General features: G+C 53.8%; 1 protein-coding gene across 2 annotated transcripts in view; it reads right to left on the bottom strand.

The window, feature by feature from the left end:
- Positions 1–126: 126 nt before the first annotated feature.
- Positions 127–14,067, bottom strand: part of RYR1 (ryanodine receptor 1) — an 89,891-nt gene continuing 75,950 nt past the window's right edge. For both annotated transcript variants that reach the window (XM_036743163.1, XM_036743164.1), the window contains 20 exons: positions 12,944–13,048; positions 11,850–11,931; positions 10,434–10,621; positions 8,767–9,108; positions 6,833–7,658; positions 6,163–6,223; positions 5,610–5,760; positions 5,329–5,415; positions 4,437–4,694; positions 4,182–4,312; positions 3,675–3,717; positions 3,393–3,523; positions 3,234–3,294; positions 2,844–2,990; positions 2,599–2,733; positions 2,086–2,242; positions 1,645–1,709; positions 828–928; positions 617–668; positions 127–369 (listed from right to left, as the gene is read on the bottom strand). In XM_036743163.1, coding sequence (XP_036599058.1) covers positions 274–369; positions 617–668; positions 828–928; positions 1,645–1,709; positions 2,086–2,242; positions 2,599–2,733; positions 2,844–2,990; positions 3,234–3,294; positions 3,393–3,523; positions 3,675–3,717; positions 4,182–4,312; positions 4,437–4,694; positions 5,329–5,415; positions 5,610–5,760; positions 6,163–6,223; positions 6,833–7,658; positions 8,767–9,108; positions 10,434–10,621; positions 11,850–11,931; positions 12,944–13,048 — 3,219 coding nt within the window. In that variant the 3' untranslated portion in view covers positions 127–273. The remainder of the gene's footprint in view (positions 370–616; positions 669–827; positions 929–1,644; positions 1,710–2,085; positions 2,243–2,598; positions 2,734–2,843; positions 2,991–3,233; positions 3,295–3,392; positions 3,524–3,674; positions 3,718–4,181; positions 4,313–4,436; positions 4,695–5,328; positions 5,416–5,609; positions 5,761–6,162; positions 6,224–6,832; positions 7,659–8,766; positions 9,109–10,433; positions 10,622–11,849; positions 11,932–12,943; positions 13,049–14,067) is intronic.

Consider the following 14,067-nt stretch of genomic DNA (forward strand, 5'->3'; position numbering starts at 1 on the left):
AATTTCTGAGGCCCCAGTTTTTATATTCTATGATTCTAAAATCTATGATTTGAAGAATCTCTGAATAACTCCACCCAACCTCTAATCTCCTGTGCCAGAACGCTTTCAAATCACACCCCAACTCATGGAACTGCAGAAGAAACCCTTTATTCCAGAGGGGCCCCTTTCCCATGGGGCATATTGCACTGAGGGGAGCTGAGCCCCAGGATAGGGGATCCCCAAAGTGGCATAAGGCACTTGAGGTGAGAAGAAATGAAGGGGAGCCTCGGTTTCTCAGGCCAGCTGGTCTTCATATTGTTTTCGGAAACAGTCACCAGCTGGGAAGAAATCCCAGCAGCGTTCCTGGTACATCTTCCAGACATATGACTCCTGGTGGGAGAAGGGATCGGGCAGACAGCCCAAGCAAGGAAAGGAAGGATGGGGTCAATACTCCCGGTTTGAACCTCTTGGACCCCCTTTCCCCTGAGGCTATCTCAATGAATTCCTGTTCCAGCATCGTCTCTTCCTATCTAGGCCTCCTTCAGAGCCCCCCCCTCCAAAGTGTACCGAAAGTATCCCCAAAGCATCCCAAGTTTTTGGACATCCTCCCCATCAGGTATTCCATGACCCCCCTCACCTGTCCTGTGTGCTCTGTCTCATCCTTGTTGATCAGATACATCAGGAAAAACCTGACGGGGAAGAGGACAGACATGTCATGAGGGTGGCCAGGCCAACGGGACCCTGACCCCCCCCCCCACCTGTTTTCCTCTCCCCTGGTATCCCTCCAGTCTCTGGAATTCACCTGGCCCCGTTCCCTCTCCTGATTGGCTAGCAGAGCCAGCACTCACATGTAATTGGCCAGGTTGTGCTCCTCCAGTGTGTGGGTCTCAAAACCATGGGGTGTTGTATCAAAGTAGTCACTTCCAATGCCACAGATGAAACATTTGGTCTTGGGGGCAGATAGTGGGGTGGGGGAAGAAGGGGAGCGTCAGGGCTTGAGATCTGGTCAGCCTTCCTATATCCCCATGGGACCCTCCCAAGCCCCTCCCCTGATAAGCTCTGTAACTTCCTAATTATTCTCTAGAGACCTTCTACAAGAACCGGCCCCCCCAGACACTCCATAGCCCTTTCTAGATACCCCTTGACTCAGGATCTCAAAGCTCTTCCTGGGATCCTATGAATTCCCACATAGGTACCAAGAACCCCCCAAGCTTCTCATGGTCACTCCTTAGATCCCCAATTCCCTATCAGGTACTCCTCAGGACCCCCAAATCTGCCCATATTCTCCCCCTCCCCAACTGTTTCACAGACCAGTGCTTGCTCCCCTCACCCTGACTCATTAGGGAAAAGTATTCTCTTGGTCCCCCCTCTGATTCCTCCTGGCTCTCATTTTCTTATGTTATACATCTTTGAGGACTTGTCCATTACATGGTGAGGTCCTTGATCCTATCATGAGCTACCCTGTACCAAACTCACATGTGCCCTCTTAATTTGCCCACCCCTCCCCACTCCCCAGGTGACTTCCCAAGTCTGGGAAGTCCTAGCAACAAACATAGGGCCCTGCACACAGTAGGCATGTTGCCTGTTGGATGAATGCACTTGGGATCTCACAAAACTCTCCCAGACCTCCCAAATTCTCTTCCCAGACACCCTCAGGGCTATTACCTCCATATCCTCCTTCACTTGCTCTTGCTGGTCTCGGAGCTCCCCAAAAGCATCAATGATCAGACCTGAGGGAGGAGGGGAATGAAGGTCACGATCACTCCATTTTGACTCTTTCACTTGACCCTGACATCCATTATGTCCCCTGCCTGGCTTTCATACCCCATCCCCCACCCCTGGGCCCCTTTTCCCCCAGCCTGGAGTCCTGGAGAAAAATGCTGGTGAAGAGTGAACTTGTGAGGCGATGTCGGAGAGTGAAGACCTGGCCTCAGATCCTGCTTCACATACTAGCACACCTAACCTTTCTGGGCCTCAGTTTTCTCATTTATAAGATGGTTTCTAGCTCTTTGATCCTCTCATCTCTGAGTCTTCCAGCCATGACTCCTGACCCTGCATGACAAGGGTCCTCCTCTCTCCCATGTCTGGGCCCCCAACACTCCTGACCTTGGATGATAGCCAACAGGATGACGATGACGAAGAAGAAAAAGGTGATGTCGAAGACCACCCGGTACAGCTCATATTCATCCCCTGCTGGGTCTTCAATCTCGTCCCCTATGCCACCACCAGCTCGGACACCCACGTACATGTGGAATAGGTAACACTGAGGGGGAGAAGTGTGGCGGAGACTGAACCAGCCTGGCACACGCCTGGGATTCCTGTTCCTAGGAGAGGCCGAGGCTGGCACCTCCCCTCAGCTTTGGAGTTCTGAGCCACAGTGGCCTAATGCCATAGGGTGCCCTCACTAGGCCTAGCACCCACAGGTGAGCCCCCGGGGAGTGGGATACCACTAGGCTGCCAAGAGAAGGGCAAACTGGCCAAGGTAGGAAACAGTAGTTTGGTGCTTCTGTCTTGGCCTCTGAACCAGACAGGGAGACCCAGGCTCCATGGGGGAATAAAAAAGTGACTTTGAACCACCCCCTGTGCACAGGATGCAGTGTGTCCCCTGGGCCATCTCACCGTCATCATGTCATCACATTTCATGTCCGGCTCATCCTCATCCTCACTTTTGTTGTAGAATTTACGGAAGAAATTGAAGGCCACGACTGTGTAGAGGTAAACCACGACTGCCAGCAGACCCACCGTCATCACCAGCTGTGGGACAGTCCCAGGTACTGGTGAGGGGCCAGTGCTCATCCCCGCCACACCCTTGGCTGGGTCAGGTCCCAGCCTCTCCTGGCTCCCTCCCCTGCTCCCCCAGGCACCTGCTTCCCATTGTGGGTGACAGAGGACAGGATGGTCCGAAGGGTCTTGACTCCCATGGCGATGTCCAGCAGGTGGGCAGCAAAGAAGAAGTTGTTATAGTGGCCGAGGAGGGACATGACCATGTACCAGGTCAAATACAAAAATGACTGCAACGAGCAATGGAACGAGGGATGAGGTTAAGAAAAAAAGTTTGAGGAGGCACAAGCTTTAATGCTTTCGGGGTGACAGGGAATACTTTAGGGGGCAGAGTTAGGCACACTTTGGGGGTATGAGAGATGCAGGAGACATTTTGGGTGGTCCCACGGGGTAACCCAAGGGTATCAAAACACACTCTGAGAGAGCATCCTCTGGACTTTCCTCTTTCCCATCTTCCAAGGCTCCCTACTCACATTGTCGGTGAAGATGACGCCGAACTTCCAGATTTGGTATTTGATATCTATGGACATGATCCTAAGGGAAGGATATGCAAGGCAGTGAGTAGGTTAGAACCTTTCTGGAGTTCCCTTATCCTCCTCCACCGGCCCTGCTGGTTCAGCTCAGCCTCGTACCAGGTGAGCAGTCCTGGCGGGGGTTCTGGTCGCTTCTCATTTTGTGCCGTGATCTCCAGGCTGGCCAGATCCATGCCCAGCAGCTCTGCAATCCGCTCCCGGCCAAAGATGTCCCCATGCTTTTCCAGCACCTAGGCAAGTGGGGGAGGGAAGGGTTGAGGATGTCCCTTGGATATAGTGGGCCCCAGGAAAGGACAAATTAACCACTCTCTTGGAGAGCCGGTGAAGGGGAAGAGAATTGGGGATGAGGTGAGGGTCTCCATTCCCCTTGGGCCTCCTTACCTTCCTTTTCACAAACTTGTCCCAGTAGTTGCTGGGGAAGGATCTGGGGGAAGAAATTATGGGATGTGAGAATTGAGGGATCCCAGATCTTTAGCTTACCAGCCCTGGATGTCTCTTAATTCTCCCCCTGGTCCCTCCTTCCATGATCTCTCTGTCTCCCTTTTTGGGGTGCTTTCTAACTACTGCCATGTTTCTCTCTTTGGGTTCTCTCACCCCTCCCCCACTCTGACCCCCTCCCAGTCCTTTGCTGTCCCCCAGAATCTGCCACACTGGACTCTTCCCTACTCTCCTTTAGCTCTTCAGTATCTCCTCCCTCTTTCCCTGGGATCCCCTGTCTCCCCCACCCTCCTAATCCCTCTCTGGGGTTCCCCCACTCCCAGTCTCTCGCCCATAGCTTCGCCTTCTACCTGGTTCCCCAGTCTCTCTCTGGAGTCTCGTTCCCCAGCTCCCCCTCCCATTTCAAGTCTTTCAGGGCCTCCCCAGGGGGACATCAGGCACTGTACGTACGGGGTGTTAAGCACCAGGCGATCCCACTGTCCCTTTACGTCATCATCCTCAGGCTGTTCGGTGATGTAGAGACCATCAAACTCTAGTTTCCGGGCTAGTTCCTTCTCGCGTTTAAAGATGACCAGCGGTACCTGGGGGAACCGGGGAGGAAAGACCTCGGAGATCAGAGAGTCTGCAGAGCCCATTGGCCAGAAGTCAGGCCCAGACCCTGCCCTCTTGGGTCAGCCCCTAGACCCGACCCTCCCCCAGCCCCACCTTGAGACAGTTGTAGCCGATGATGCAGAGAAAGGCAATGAGGGTGTGCAGGATGCTGAGTCCTCGAAGGGCAGGCTCCATGTATCCTGTACTCTCTTCCAGGAAGTAGTAAACCATGTTCTCTTCCTCTTCATCCTCCATCTCCTCCCCAGCCCCTGAGCCCATGCCAGATCCCAGGAAGTCGCCAGACCCTGAGCCTGCCAGGCCTTCAAGTCCTGAGCCTTCGAGGTCCTCTTCACCTGGAGGAGAGTCAGATACCTGCAGGGAGGGCATGGGCATGGTCAGGGAAGGGCCTGGGCATCACCAATAGCTCTAGGGGAACCAAGGGCTGGGGGTCTGGGTGCCTAGCTTTCAAGCCCCTTCCCCCCACCTCCCCCATCCCACCACAAAGGCTCAGGCACCTGGATCAGAGGACCTGAGATAGAGAGCAGAAGGGACCACAGTGGTTTATCTAGTCTCACCCATCCCCCCTTTTACAATGAGGAAACAGGCCTAGAGAGGTTAGGTGACTAGCCCAAGGCCACACAGAGTTGGAGGCAATATTTGAACTCAGGTCCTCTGACACCAGAAGCAGGATTCTTTCTCCTTGCAGGCCCCAGAACCAGATTCCAAGACCCTTAGCTACTTTAGGGACCTTTACATCCAGTCTTCTATGCTTTATCATTCAGTGGAAGATGGATGGATGCCTGGTTCCCAGGGGCCTATTACCTTTCAAGGTACCAAGGTGCCTTGGCCCTTGCCCTACTTTCTTCAGGGCATGAGGGGGCCCAAGTATCCAGAAGGCTAATTCCCTCCCTGCTCAATGGATTTGAGGACCAAGTCACTCAGGCTCCCAAGGGACCCAGGTGTGTGCCCCCAAACCTGCCCCTGGGCACCTCCATCTGCCTGATACCTTGTAGAAGAGCAGGATAAAGTTGATGGCAAAGGCCAGGAAGAGAGCAAGGAACCTCAGGGTATAGAAGTTTCTGGAGAGGTAATTCTGTCAGGGCAAGGGAGAGAGGGAAAGAGGGAGGGCCTGAGCTCCCTGTCCAGCCCAGCTGCAGGCCTAACAGTCCAGGAGAGGACAGAAGGCTGGCAGGGGAGTCTGGATGAGCCCTGGGGAGGGGACTCTGGGGGCCTTGGAGTTCTTCCCGGTCCCACAGGTATCCCACCAGACCCCAGGCTGCTCCTTACCAGGAACTTGACCCTCTGCACCTCCAGCTCCTCCCAGAAGTCTGGGCCCTCAGATTTGGACTCTTCCTTCCGAGGTGGAGATGGGGCAGCTGCCTTCTTGGGAGCCTCAGGGGCTGGCTCTTGGGCCCCTTCTTTCTCCCCATTCTCGGCACTGGATAGGGGAGGAGGAAGAGGGGAGAACATAAGGCAAGATGAAGGGGGCTTAGAGATCATCAGGGTCTCCCAGATGCAGCCAGTAACCCCAAGGTCAGTGATCATTGGCATTATGGGATTGAGAGCTGGACAGAGCCTTCAAGATAACTCACTCCAGCCTTCTCCTTCCCCACATGAGACCACTCAGGCTCATAGAGAAGAGAGACTTGGTCAGTGTCATCCAAGTGACCAGAAGTAGGGCCAGGATTCAAAACCAGGCCTTCTGACTCTAAATTCAGTCTTCTTCCCACTATGTTCCAGAGTGGTCAGAGGCAGGTGCTGGAGGATGCCGAGAAAGAACCCTGAGGACAGAGGTCAGGGCTAGCCCATCCCAGGTCAAGGGTCAAGCAAGGCCACTCACTCAGTTTTCTCAGGTTCTGGTTCTGGTTCTGGTTCTGGCTCTGGCTCTGGCTCTGGTTCTGCTTCTAAGTCTTGTTCTTCTCCTCCCTCCAGCTATGGGTGGGCAGAGGAGGGAGGTATGGGTTCAGGGGAGCAGCACACCCTTGCTGGAACCCTCTGCCCCAAAGTTCTCTTTGTGTTTAGTGGCCTGTGAACATCCTCCTTTCTTCTCTGCCTAGATCTGGCCCCCTCAGGACTCCATCCCAGCCCTGCTTTCTACCTCAGTTTTCTCTGGAGCAGCAATTTGGGCATTCATCTCCCTCCTGGCTTCATTCCTTCTTTCTATCAGCCTGCCATTCTATGCTGTCTGGCTGTGTATCAACATCTCATCTTTTTTATTTGTCTCGCTCCTCCCCGTCCTCTTTATGTCTACCCTCCCTGTTTGTCTGTGTCCCCTCTCCATCCATTTGCTCTGCCTCTGGGCCTGGGTATGTATGGCCCCTCTCCTGTTCCTTCAACCCTCCCCTCCTCTTCCTTTCTCCTTGTCTGTATCTCTCTCCCCCCTCCCCTTCCCTCTCCTCTCCTCTCCCCTTTCCTCTTCTCTCTGTGTCTCTTTGTCTCTCCTCCTTCTCTCTGTCTGTCTGTCTGTCTCTCTCCCCTCCCCCCCCCCACATTCTCTCTCTCTCACACACACAACTCCCCACTCACCCCTAGTTTCCTCCGGAAGATTGGGGAACCCTCAGGAGTAGGCGGCTCAACTGGTGTTGTGTCCCCCATGTCACCAAGGCCTCCAGGAACCTCCATCCGGAAATGGCCTCCGTCTGCTCCGACCCCCTCTCCTCTGGCTGGTCCTGCCTCCCCAGCTCCAACCTCGGCTTCAGCCTCTCCATCAGCAGGCTCTCCCCCAGTTTCCTCATCCCCCTCCACAGCTCCATCCCCAGTCCCAACAGCCCCTGTGCCAGCCGCCTGTTCCCCATGGACCTCATCACCCGTGGGGTCTGGCATCCCAGCCAACAGCCCTGTCACTGTCACTTTCTTGGCTCCTTCTACCAGCCCTCCACCAAACAGAGAGCCCCAGAGTAGGCCTAGGGCCCCCCGGGTGGCACTGATCACTCCTGTGCCCGTCCACGTCACCCCAGACCAGACGAATCCGGCCCCGGCACCTGCAGCCTCCCGCAGGGTCAGTCGTCGGAGCCGCCGCACCCGCCGACGCAAGCTCCGGTAGGTCATCCGTCGTAGGACCCAAGACACTGCCCCTACTACATGCCCAGAGATGCCTGTCGGGCCACCTGCGGGTGCTCCTTCTCCATCTGGTCCTGCCTCGGTGACATCTGGCCCAGACTCTGCTGCAGATTCATCCTCATCTTCCTCAGGCTCTCCCTCTGGCTCTGAGATCTGGGCGGCGATCTGCATCTCAAAGATGGTGTCTTCACAGAAGCTCACAAACATCTCCATCTTCTCGGACTCCCCGCCTTCATTAACCACGTCAAAGATGAACTGGCGTTTGGACTCCTTCACCTGCAAGGGAGGAGGCACATGCATGGCAAGGAGGGAGCATAGGGGCGGCCAGGGGATAGTGGAGAAGGGATGAGGGTGCCGATACCCGAGGGACACATGGAAGAGGAGTGGGGGGGGCATGGAGAATGTGTGTGAGAATGGGCATGGGTGTGTGCAAAGGGGTGTGTCTGAGCAGCATTTGGAGGAGAGGAGCATATGTAGAGGTTGAGTGTGCAAGGAGAGGAGGCTGAGTGTGCAAGGGTTAGGCAAGAGTATCTGAGGGGCATGTGTGGAGGCTGAGTGTGCAAGCCACGTACAAGCATGCTGGGTGTGTGTGTGAATGGGGAGATTATTGTATAAGGAAAGGCAGTGAGTGTGCAAGGACACCAGAGGGCTAGTTGAGGCATGTACACCTGAGATTTGGGTGAGAATTCCAGGGGGAGGATGGAGGATTCCATTCTATTCAACCATTTAATTGAAGCTTACTATGTGCCAGGTAGGGGCTCCTATAGTAACAGCGGCAGTAACATATACACAGAAAAGTCAATCCCGAGGTATTTCAGAGAGCGTTGGGGCAATTAGGGAGGGCCTCTCATAGGAGGTGGCCCTGAGCTGAAGGGCACAAGAAGTCCCAAGAAGCAGACGTGAGGACAGAGGGCGTCAGGGGCCCTTGCAGAGGTGCCTGATGGAATGAACATTGGGGATGGGGGACAGATAGAGAACACTGGAGTGTGTACTACCTGAGGGGGAGTACTGTGGCAGTCAGGCTGGGGAGGTTCTAAGGACAAATGGAGGAGGCTGTATTTAATCTAGAGACAACAGGAAGCCCAAGCAGTTTCTGAAGCAGGGGTGGGATATATCTGGACCTAAGTTTCAGGAATCTAACATCACTTTGTCAGTGCTACGGGGATGTGTTGGAGATAGGAGAGTCTTGAGGCGGGTTATTAGGAGGGCATAGATAATCAGGGACGAGCAAGAGGGGCTGGGGGGTAGGGAAGGGGAATGAGTGTTGAAGGGGTGTGTGAGGGCTGGGGCCCAGCAAGGCCTTTCTCTGAGAGTGCACTTGAGCTGAGGGGTGGCTGGGCTGTGGGAGGGACCCTAGTGGACACATGACAGGGCAGAGCTTCACCTGGGGCATCTCCCACTGTGCTTTGTTGGTCTCCGAGATTTCAAAATAGATGCGCTCAATACGCCGGGAGGCACCCATGATCTCGATGCGGCCTAGGTAGGGCCGGAAATACTCCAGGATACTCTCAGCCAGCTCCAGGAAGTTCCGCAGCCGTGGGTCATGGGGCACATGCTCCGACAGGTTGGTCAGCAGCACAGCCACGTTGAAGCCGATCTCTCGGGCTGGCTCCTGGAAGCGGCTGGCAAACTCCTCTACATTGATCATCTCATTCTCATCTGCCTCCGAGCAGGAGAGCAGGAACTGGATCTCTGGGCCAGTGAACTGCTTCTGGCTGTCCATGGCCTGCAGAGGGAGGGGCCCCCAGGAAGGGGTCATCCAGTGGTTCTTCCCGTGGAGAAACCTTCTCCATCTCATCTCCATGGAGGGACTGTCACAGCCTGCCTCTGGCTTCCTTGTTGACTCTCTCATCCCTTCTACCCCACTATTCCTCAGGAAGCTCACCCATGCAGAAATCCCCTTCCCTAGGCACTCTGGGAAATTCCCTCCTCCAATTCCAGAGCATCTTTTAGGGTTAAAAAAAATTCCATCACACTTTGAAGATTGCAAAGCACATGACAAACCCTCTCCCCAAGGCTGCTCTCCTAGAGATTCTTCCAGGGATGATTCCCCCTCCCTGAGGCAGTCCCGTGATCCTGGAGGCACCCTTGTCCCTGAAGCCCAGACCTCAATGAGGGACCCCTACTCAGGGGCTGCCACCTCTTTCATTCTCCGTACTGGCATCCCACTGCCCCTTAAGATACCCATTTTTCAGAAGGTCTCTCCCCTAGACAGCCTGTATAAAGGGAGCCTCTTAGACAACTGTCTCCTCAAGTTTCTGGGCCTTGTCTAGGAACACACCTTCTATTACTTTGTCCTCCTAGTACCTTCGGGCCGCCTGTGGGGCCTGTCTCATTCAGTAATTCTCCTTCCCTTAGTGGTCCTCCAGAGAGTTCCCTTCCCTGAATTCTTGACCCCTTTCATGGTCCCTGGATTCCTCCATAGTACCCCAACTGTCCCCCAGAACTCAAGCCATTCAAAAATCTCCTCCCACAAGCTGTTAGCTCAGAGACACCTCACCAAGAGCCTCCCTACCTGACATTCTGTCCCATCTAAGGACTCCCTTCTCTCTATCTGGCTTCACCTCCCACACCCCTCAGCTTCTCCACTCATTGTCTCCTTCGAACTCCCACCATCCAGAGCTTTCTTCATCAGGGAGTTTGCAGGTAATCCCTTCCCTATTCCAAACTTCCTGTAGGCTCAGTTCCCCCACCAGGAGCCCTCCCACCCAAACCTTTTGTCTCCATCTGATGGGAACTTCTATGTTTTCAGCCTTCTCCTTTGGCACCCTTCTGTGCCCCAGAATATTCCCTTGATCCAGCCTATCTTTCCAGTGGCTTATCTGCTCAGATGCCTGCTTGCCAGGTTCCCTAACTCCATATTCTTGCCCCTCTTCTGGAGAGGCTTACCTAGGTCATGAGTATCCCACTGTCTATTCCTCTGCATGTCCTCCTGCAGGGATTGGTTCCTTTCCTCCACTCTATGGAGCTCCCTTGAGACATGGCCTCATTCAAGGCCTTCTTCCTAGGCACCTGGCCTCCTGCCTAACCTGTGGCTCCATGGGACCATACCTTCTGGAAATCTTTCTTGGAGATGAGCCCACGGGGGTCGGTGACGTAGTCCTGGAAGGCCTCAGAACCCACGATGTCCTTCAGTTTTAGGAACATGTCGAAGAATTTGAGGATCATCTCCACATTGGAGGAGGATTCCACCAGCATGTCCACCATCTGCCTGGCAATTGTACCATTGACCACATTCCCTGGCAGGAGTGGGGGAGGAGGGGCAAGGGCGTCAGTGCCAGGTGGGGAGCAAGCACAGTGGCTAGATCTGGGGTTGGAGGGGTCATCGAATTCAAGGTCCTCATTTTACAGAAGGGGAGAATTGACCCCCAAAATGGCTAGGTGATTCATCAATAAGGTAATTAGGGAAACAGGATTCAAACCCAGGACCTCAGATTCCAAATCTAGTCCCTTTTCTATCCATCACTTACACCACCTGTGAGACCAAGGCAAAAGTCCCCTCTGCCTACTTCTGCCTCATCATTCTGAAGGGACAAGCATTCCCCACATTCTTTAAAGTTCAACCAGGAAAAGAAAGTTTCTGCTATCCTGGGGATTTCTCCTGGGTTGTCTTGATTGGGCAAATTTTGGGTGGTTTTGGGGGCGAGGACCATGTGGGGAAGGGGAAGGTTTCTGAGGGGAGTTCTCTGTGAATGGTATCTTTGGGAAGGGTCTCAGAGAAAATATCTGAAGACAGTCCCAGGGAGAGGGAGATTCACAAGGAGAGTATCCTTAGGGGGTCTCTAGGAGGAGTCTTTGGAGGGGAATTTCCTGGGAGGATCTTTTGAAAGAGTGCCTTTCCACTCTGAGGGACGAGGCTCTTGAGTAGGGTTTCTGGAACGGGATCTCTTTCTGCAGGAAGGTTTCCAAGAGGGAAAGGCCATGAGCAGGGTTTGGGAAGGACTCTCGGGTCTTTATAGAGGGGCAGCTTTGTGGGAAGGGGGAGTTCTCCGAGGAACCTCTGAGGGTGGTGGATTTCTGTGAGGGGATATCTCTGGGAAGTGTCTACATAGGCTAGAATATAAGCTATTGGAGAATGGGTACTAAGGTTTCCATCCAGGTTCCAGTGCCTACCAAACACAGTGCCCAGCACATAGCAACTGCTTAATAAACGCTTAATTCAAATCAAGTGAATGAACATTTATTAAGTGCCTACTATATACCAGGTATTGTGTTAAGCTGCTTGACTGATCATCATGGGGGGTGGGGTAGAGGGGGTTGAAAAGGCTCTTTTGGAGAGATTTCAATGTGTATCCTTGGGGGAGGGTTTCTATGGCAGGGTTGGCTTTGACTGGGGTTTGAGGGAAGAATCTCTGTAGGGTGGGGCATTTCCATGGGGGGGACTCTCTGGGGTAGGAGCTCTGGGCAGGGTTTGAGACAGGTTCCTTGGATGGGGGTATCTCTGAGTGGGGGTATCTTCTGGCTCACCTTCCAGCAGTGACAACAACATGACCACCATGTCCTTCTGCAGATCCAGGAGTTCCTTCAGCAGCTCAATCTGGCTGGAGTCCTAGGGAGAACCCCCCGGCCGCACACGGCCAGGCCCTGTCAAGGTCCATAGTTCCTATCTCTGCTAAATCAACACTGTGGGTGCTGGTCCTCCCCAAACTCCTAACCTGCCCCCCAATATGTGACATAGCCCCTCCTGACCTCTGTGAGGATTTAGCCAAGAGCTGCTCCTCAGAGAGAGACAGAGACAGAGAAAGAGGCAAAGGGCAGGAATATAGTTACAGAGAAGTGGGGAGATAGAGTTTGCAATGTAGAAAAGCAGAGAAACACAGAAAGATCCAAAGACAATGAGAAAGATGGAGAGAGAGAGTGGTAGAAAGGAAGTGCCAGGTTCTGAGGGAGACAGAGACCTACCAAGAAGCTGAGAGATGCTGACAGACCCAGAGACCAGTCCTAGGATGAGGCTGAACAGGAATTCTATGTGTGTGTTTGAACGTGTGCTGGAGGGAGGGGCCTTACATGCCTGCTATTTGTATGTCCTGTGGGGGCCATCATCTGCTGCAGGTGGGATAGAGAACTGGAAAAACCCTCCAACCCCTGTACCTCCCCACACCCCCCTCCACAGGCCAGAGAAACCAAGAGGTCATCAGACCCCAAGGAGCCCCCAGAGCAGAGGCAGCCTGATGAGAACAATAGGGCAGAAGGAAACCAGGACCGGGTGGGCAGGCAACAAACCAAGTAGAGGGGGTGTGTGGGGGACTCAATGCAGAGGGAGGTAGGGAGCAGCCAGGTGGGAAACAGACAAATCAGAAAGCAGGTTTAAAGAGGGGAGAGGTCTGGCCAGATGAGGCCAGCTGAGAGTGAATCTGATCAGAGAACATATTCAGAGCGGAGGGAAAGGGGGCCCAGAGAGGGGTCTGATTAGGACTGATGAGGAGAAGCTACAGTCCATAGGGAGGATGGAACCCACTGGATGGGAAATGGACCAGATAGGAAGAAGGCCCCTGGCTGCCAATCAGCATGGAAAGTAGGGCCAGCCAGGTGGCAAGGAGACTAATCATGGATATACCCACCTGAGCCAGCTTCATCATCATGTGGGCAAAAACATGGAGGAAGCCGACCACAGCATCCCACAGGCGGCTGTGGGCCAAGCTCTGCTGATTTCCTGTGCACGGGCCCTGCAGGAGGACACAGAGGTGGTTCAGCATTCGGCTGTCTCCTCCCAGCCCCAGCCCCAGCCCCACCCTCCATCAATCACAAACTCAGGCTCCTAAGATGTAGAACCCCATGAGTCCAGCCCTCTCATTGGACTGATGAAGAAAGTGAGACCCAGAAGGAGGGAAATGACTAGACCAAGGTCACCAAGGCACTGGATTCTACCAGGATCCTTTGACTTCAAATCTCTTTGCTACACCATGGAATTCACCATGATATAGCCATCATTTCTTAGGTATGTCCATCCTCTAGGCTGAGTCAGGGGAGACAGATGGGACCAACACCCTGCCACAGGCCTAATGCCTCTCAGCTGTCTCCCCTACCCTCCCCCTTCCTTTCCTTCCCCCCCCCCCCCGCCCCCCGCCCAATCCTGTCGCTTCTACATGGGTAATGCTGCTCTCGCTGCCACTGGACCTCAGTGTCCCTCTTCGGGAGTGGGATGCCTCACAGGACTTCATGTCTTATTCCTTTGGTCCAGGCTCTCTTTGACTGGGAACTCCTTGAGGGCAGGGATTATGATGTTATTTTCATCTTTCAACAAACAAATCCACTTGGAATCTACAAACATTTATGAAGCTAGGCCCTGTGCTGGGGTTATAGAGACAGAATGCCTAGAGTCCTTGCCCACTGGGCTGGCACTGAGGTAGAGGAGACGGGGCCCTAAGAGAGCCTTTTGTGAAAGCTCAGTGGAGGGATGATGTCCCACTGTGTGCTAGAGAAAGAATGCTACTTTTGGAGGAGGCCTGCTTACCTGGAAGAACCCTGTCCCCTCCCCCCCCCCATAAAGCAAAGGGCTTAAATCAGATGATTTCTAGGGTCCCTTTTAGCTAGGTGGCACATAGTAGGTGTTGAATAAGTACTTATTTCCTTCCTTCCTGCTTAACAAATGCATGTTTGATTAGATAAGCTCCTATGAAGTGTAGCAGTTGAGAGTCTAGTGGAAAGAACATTTTCATAGAAGTCTGGAGATGTTGGCTTAAGT

This window comes from Trichosurus vulpecula, chromosome 2 (genome assembly GCF_011100635.1).
Source record: "Trichosurus vulpecula isolate mTriVul1 chromosome 2, mTriVul1.pri, whole genome shotgun sequence".
In the NCBI taxonomy this organism is placed as follows: domain Eukaryota; kingdom Metazoa; phylum Chordata; class Mammalia; order Diprotodontia; family Phalangeridae; genus Trichosurus; species Trichosurus vulpecula.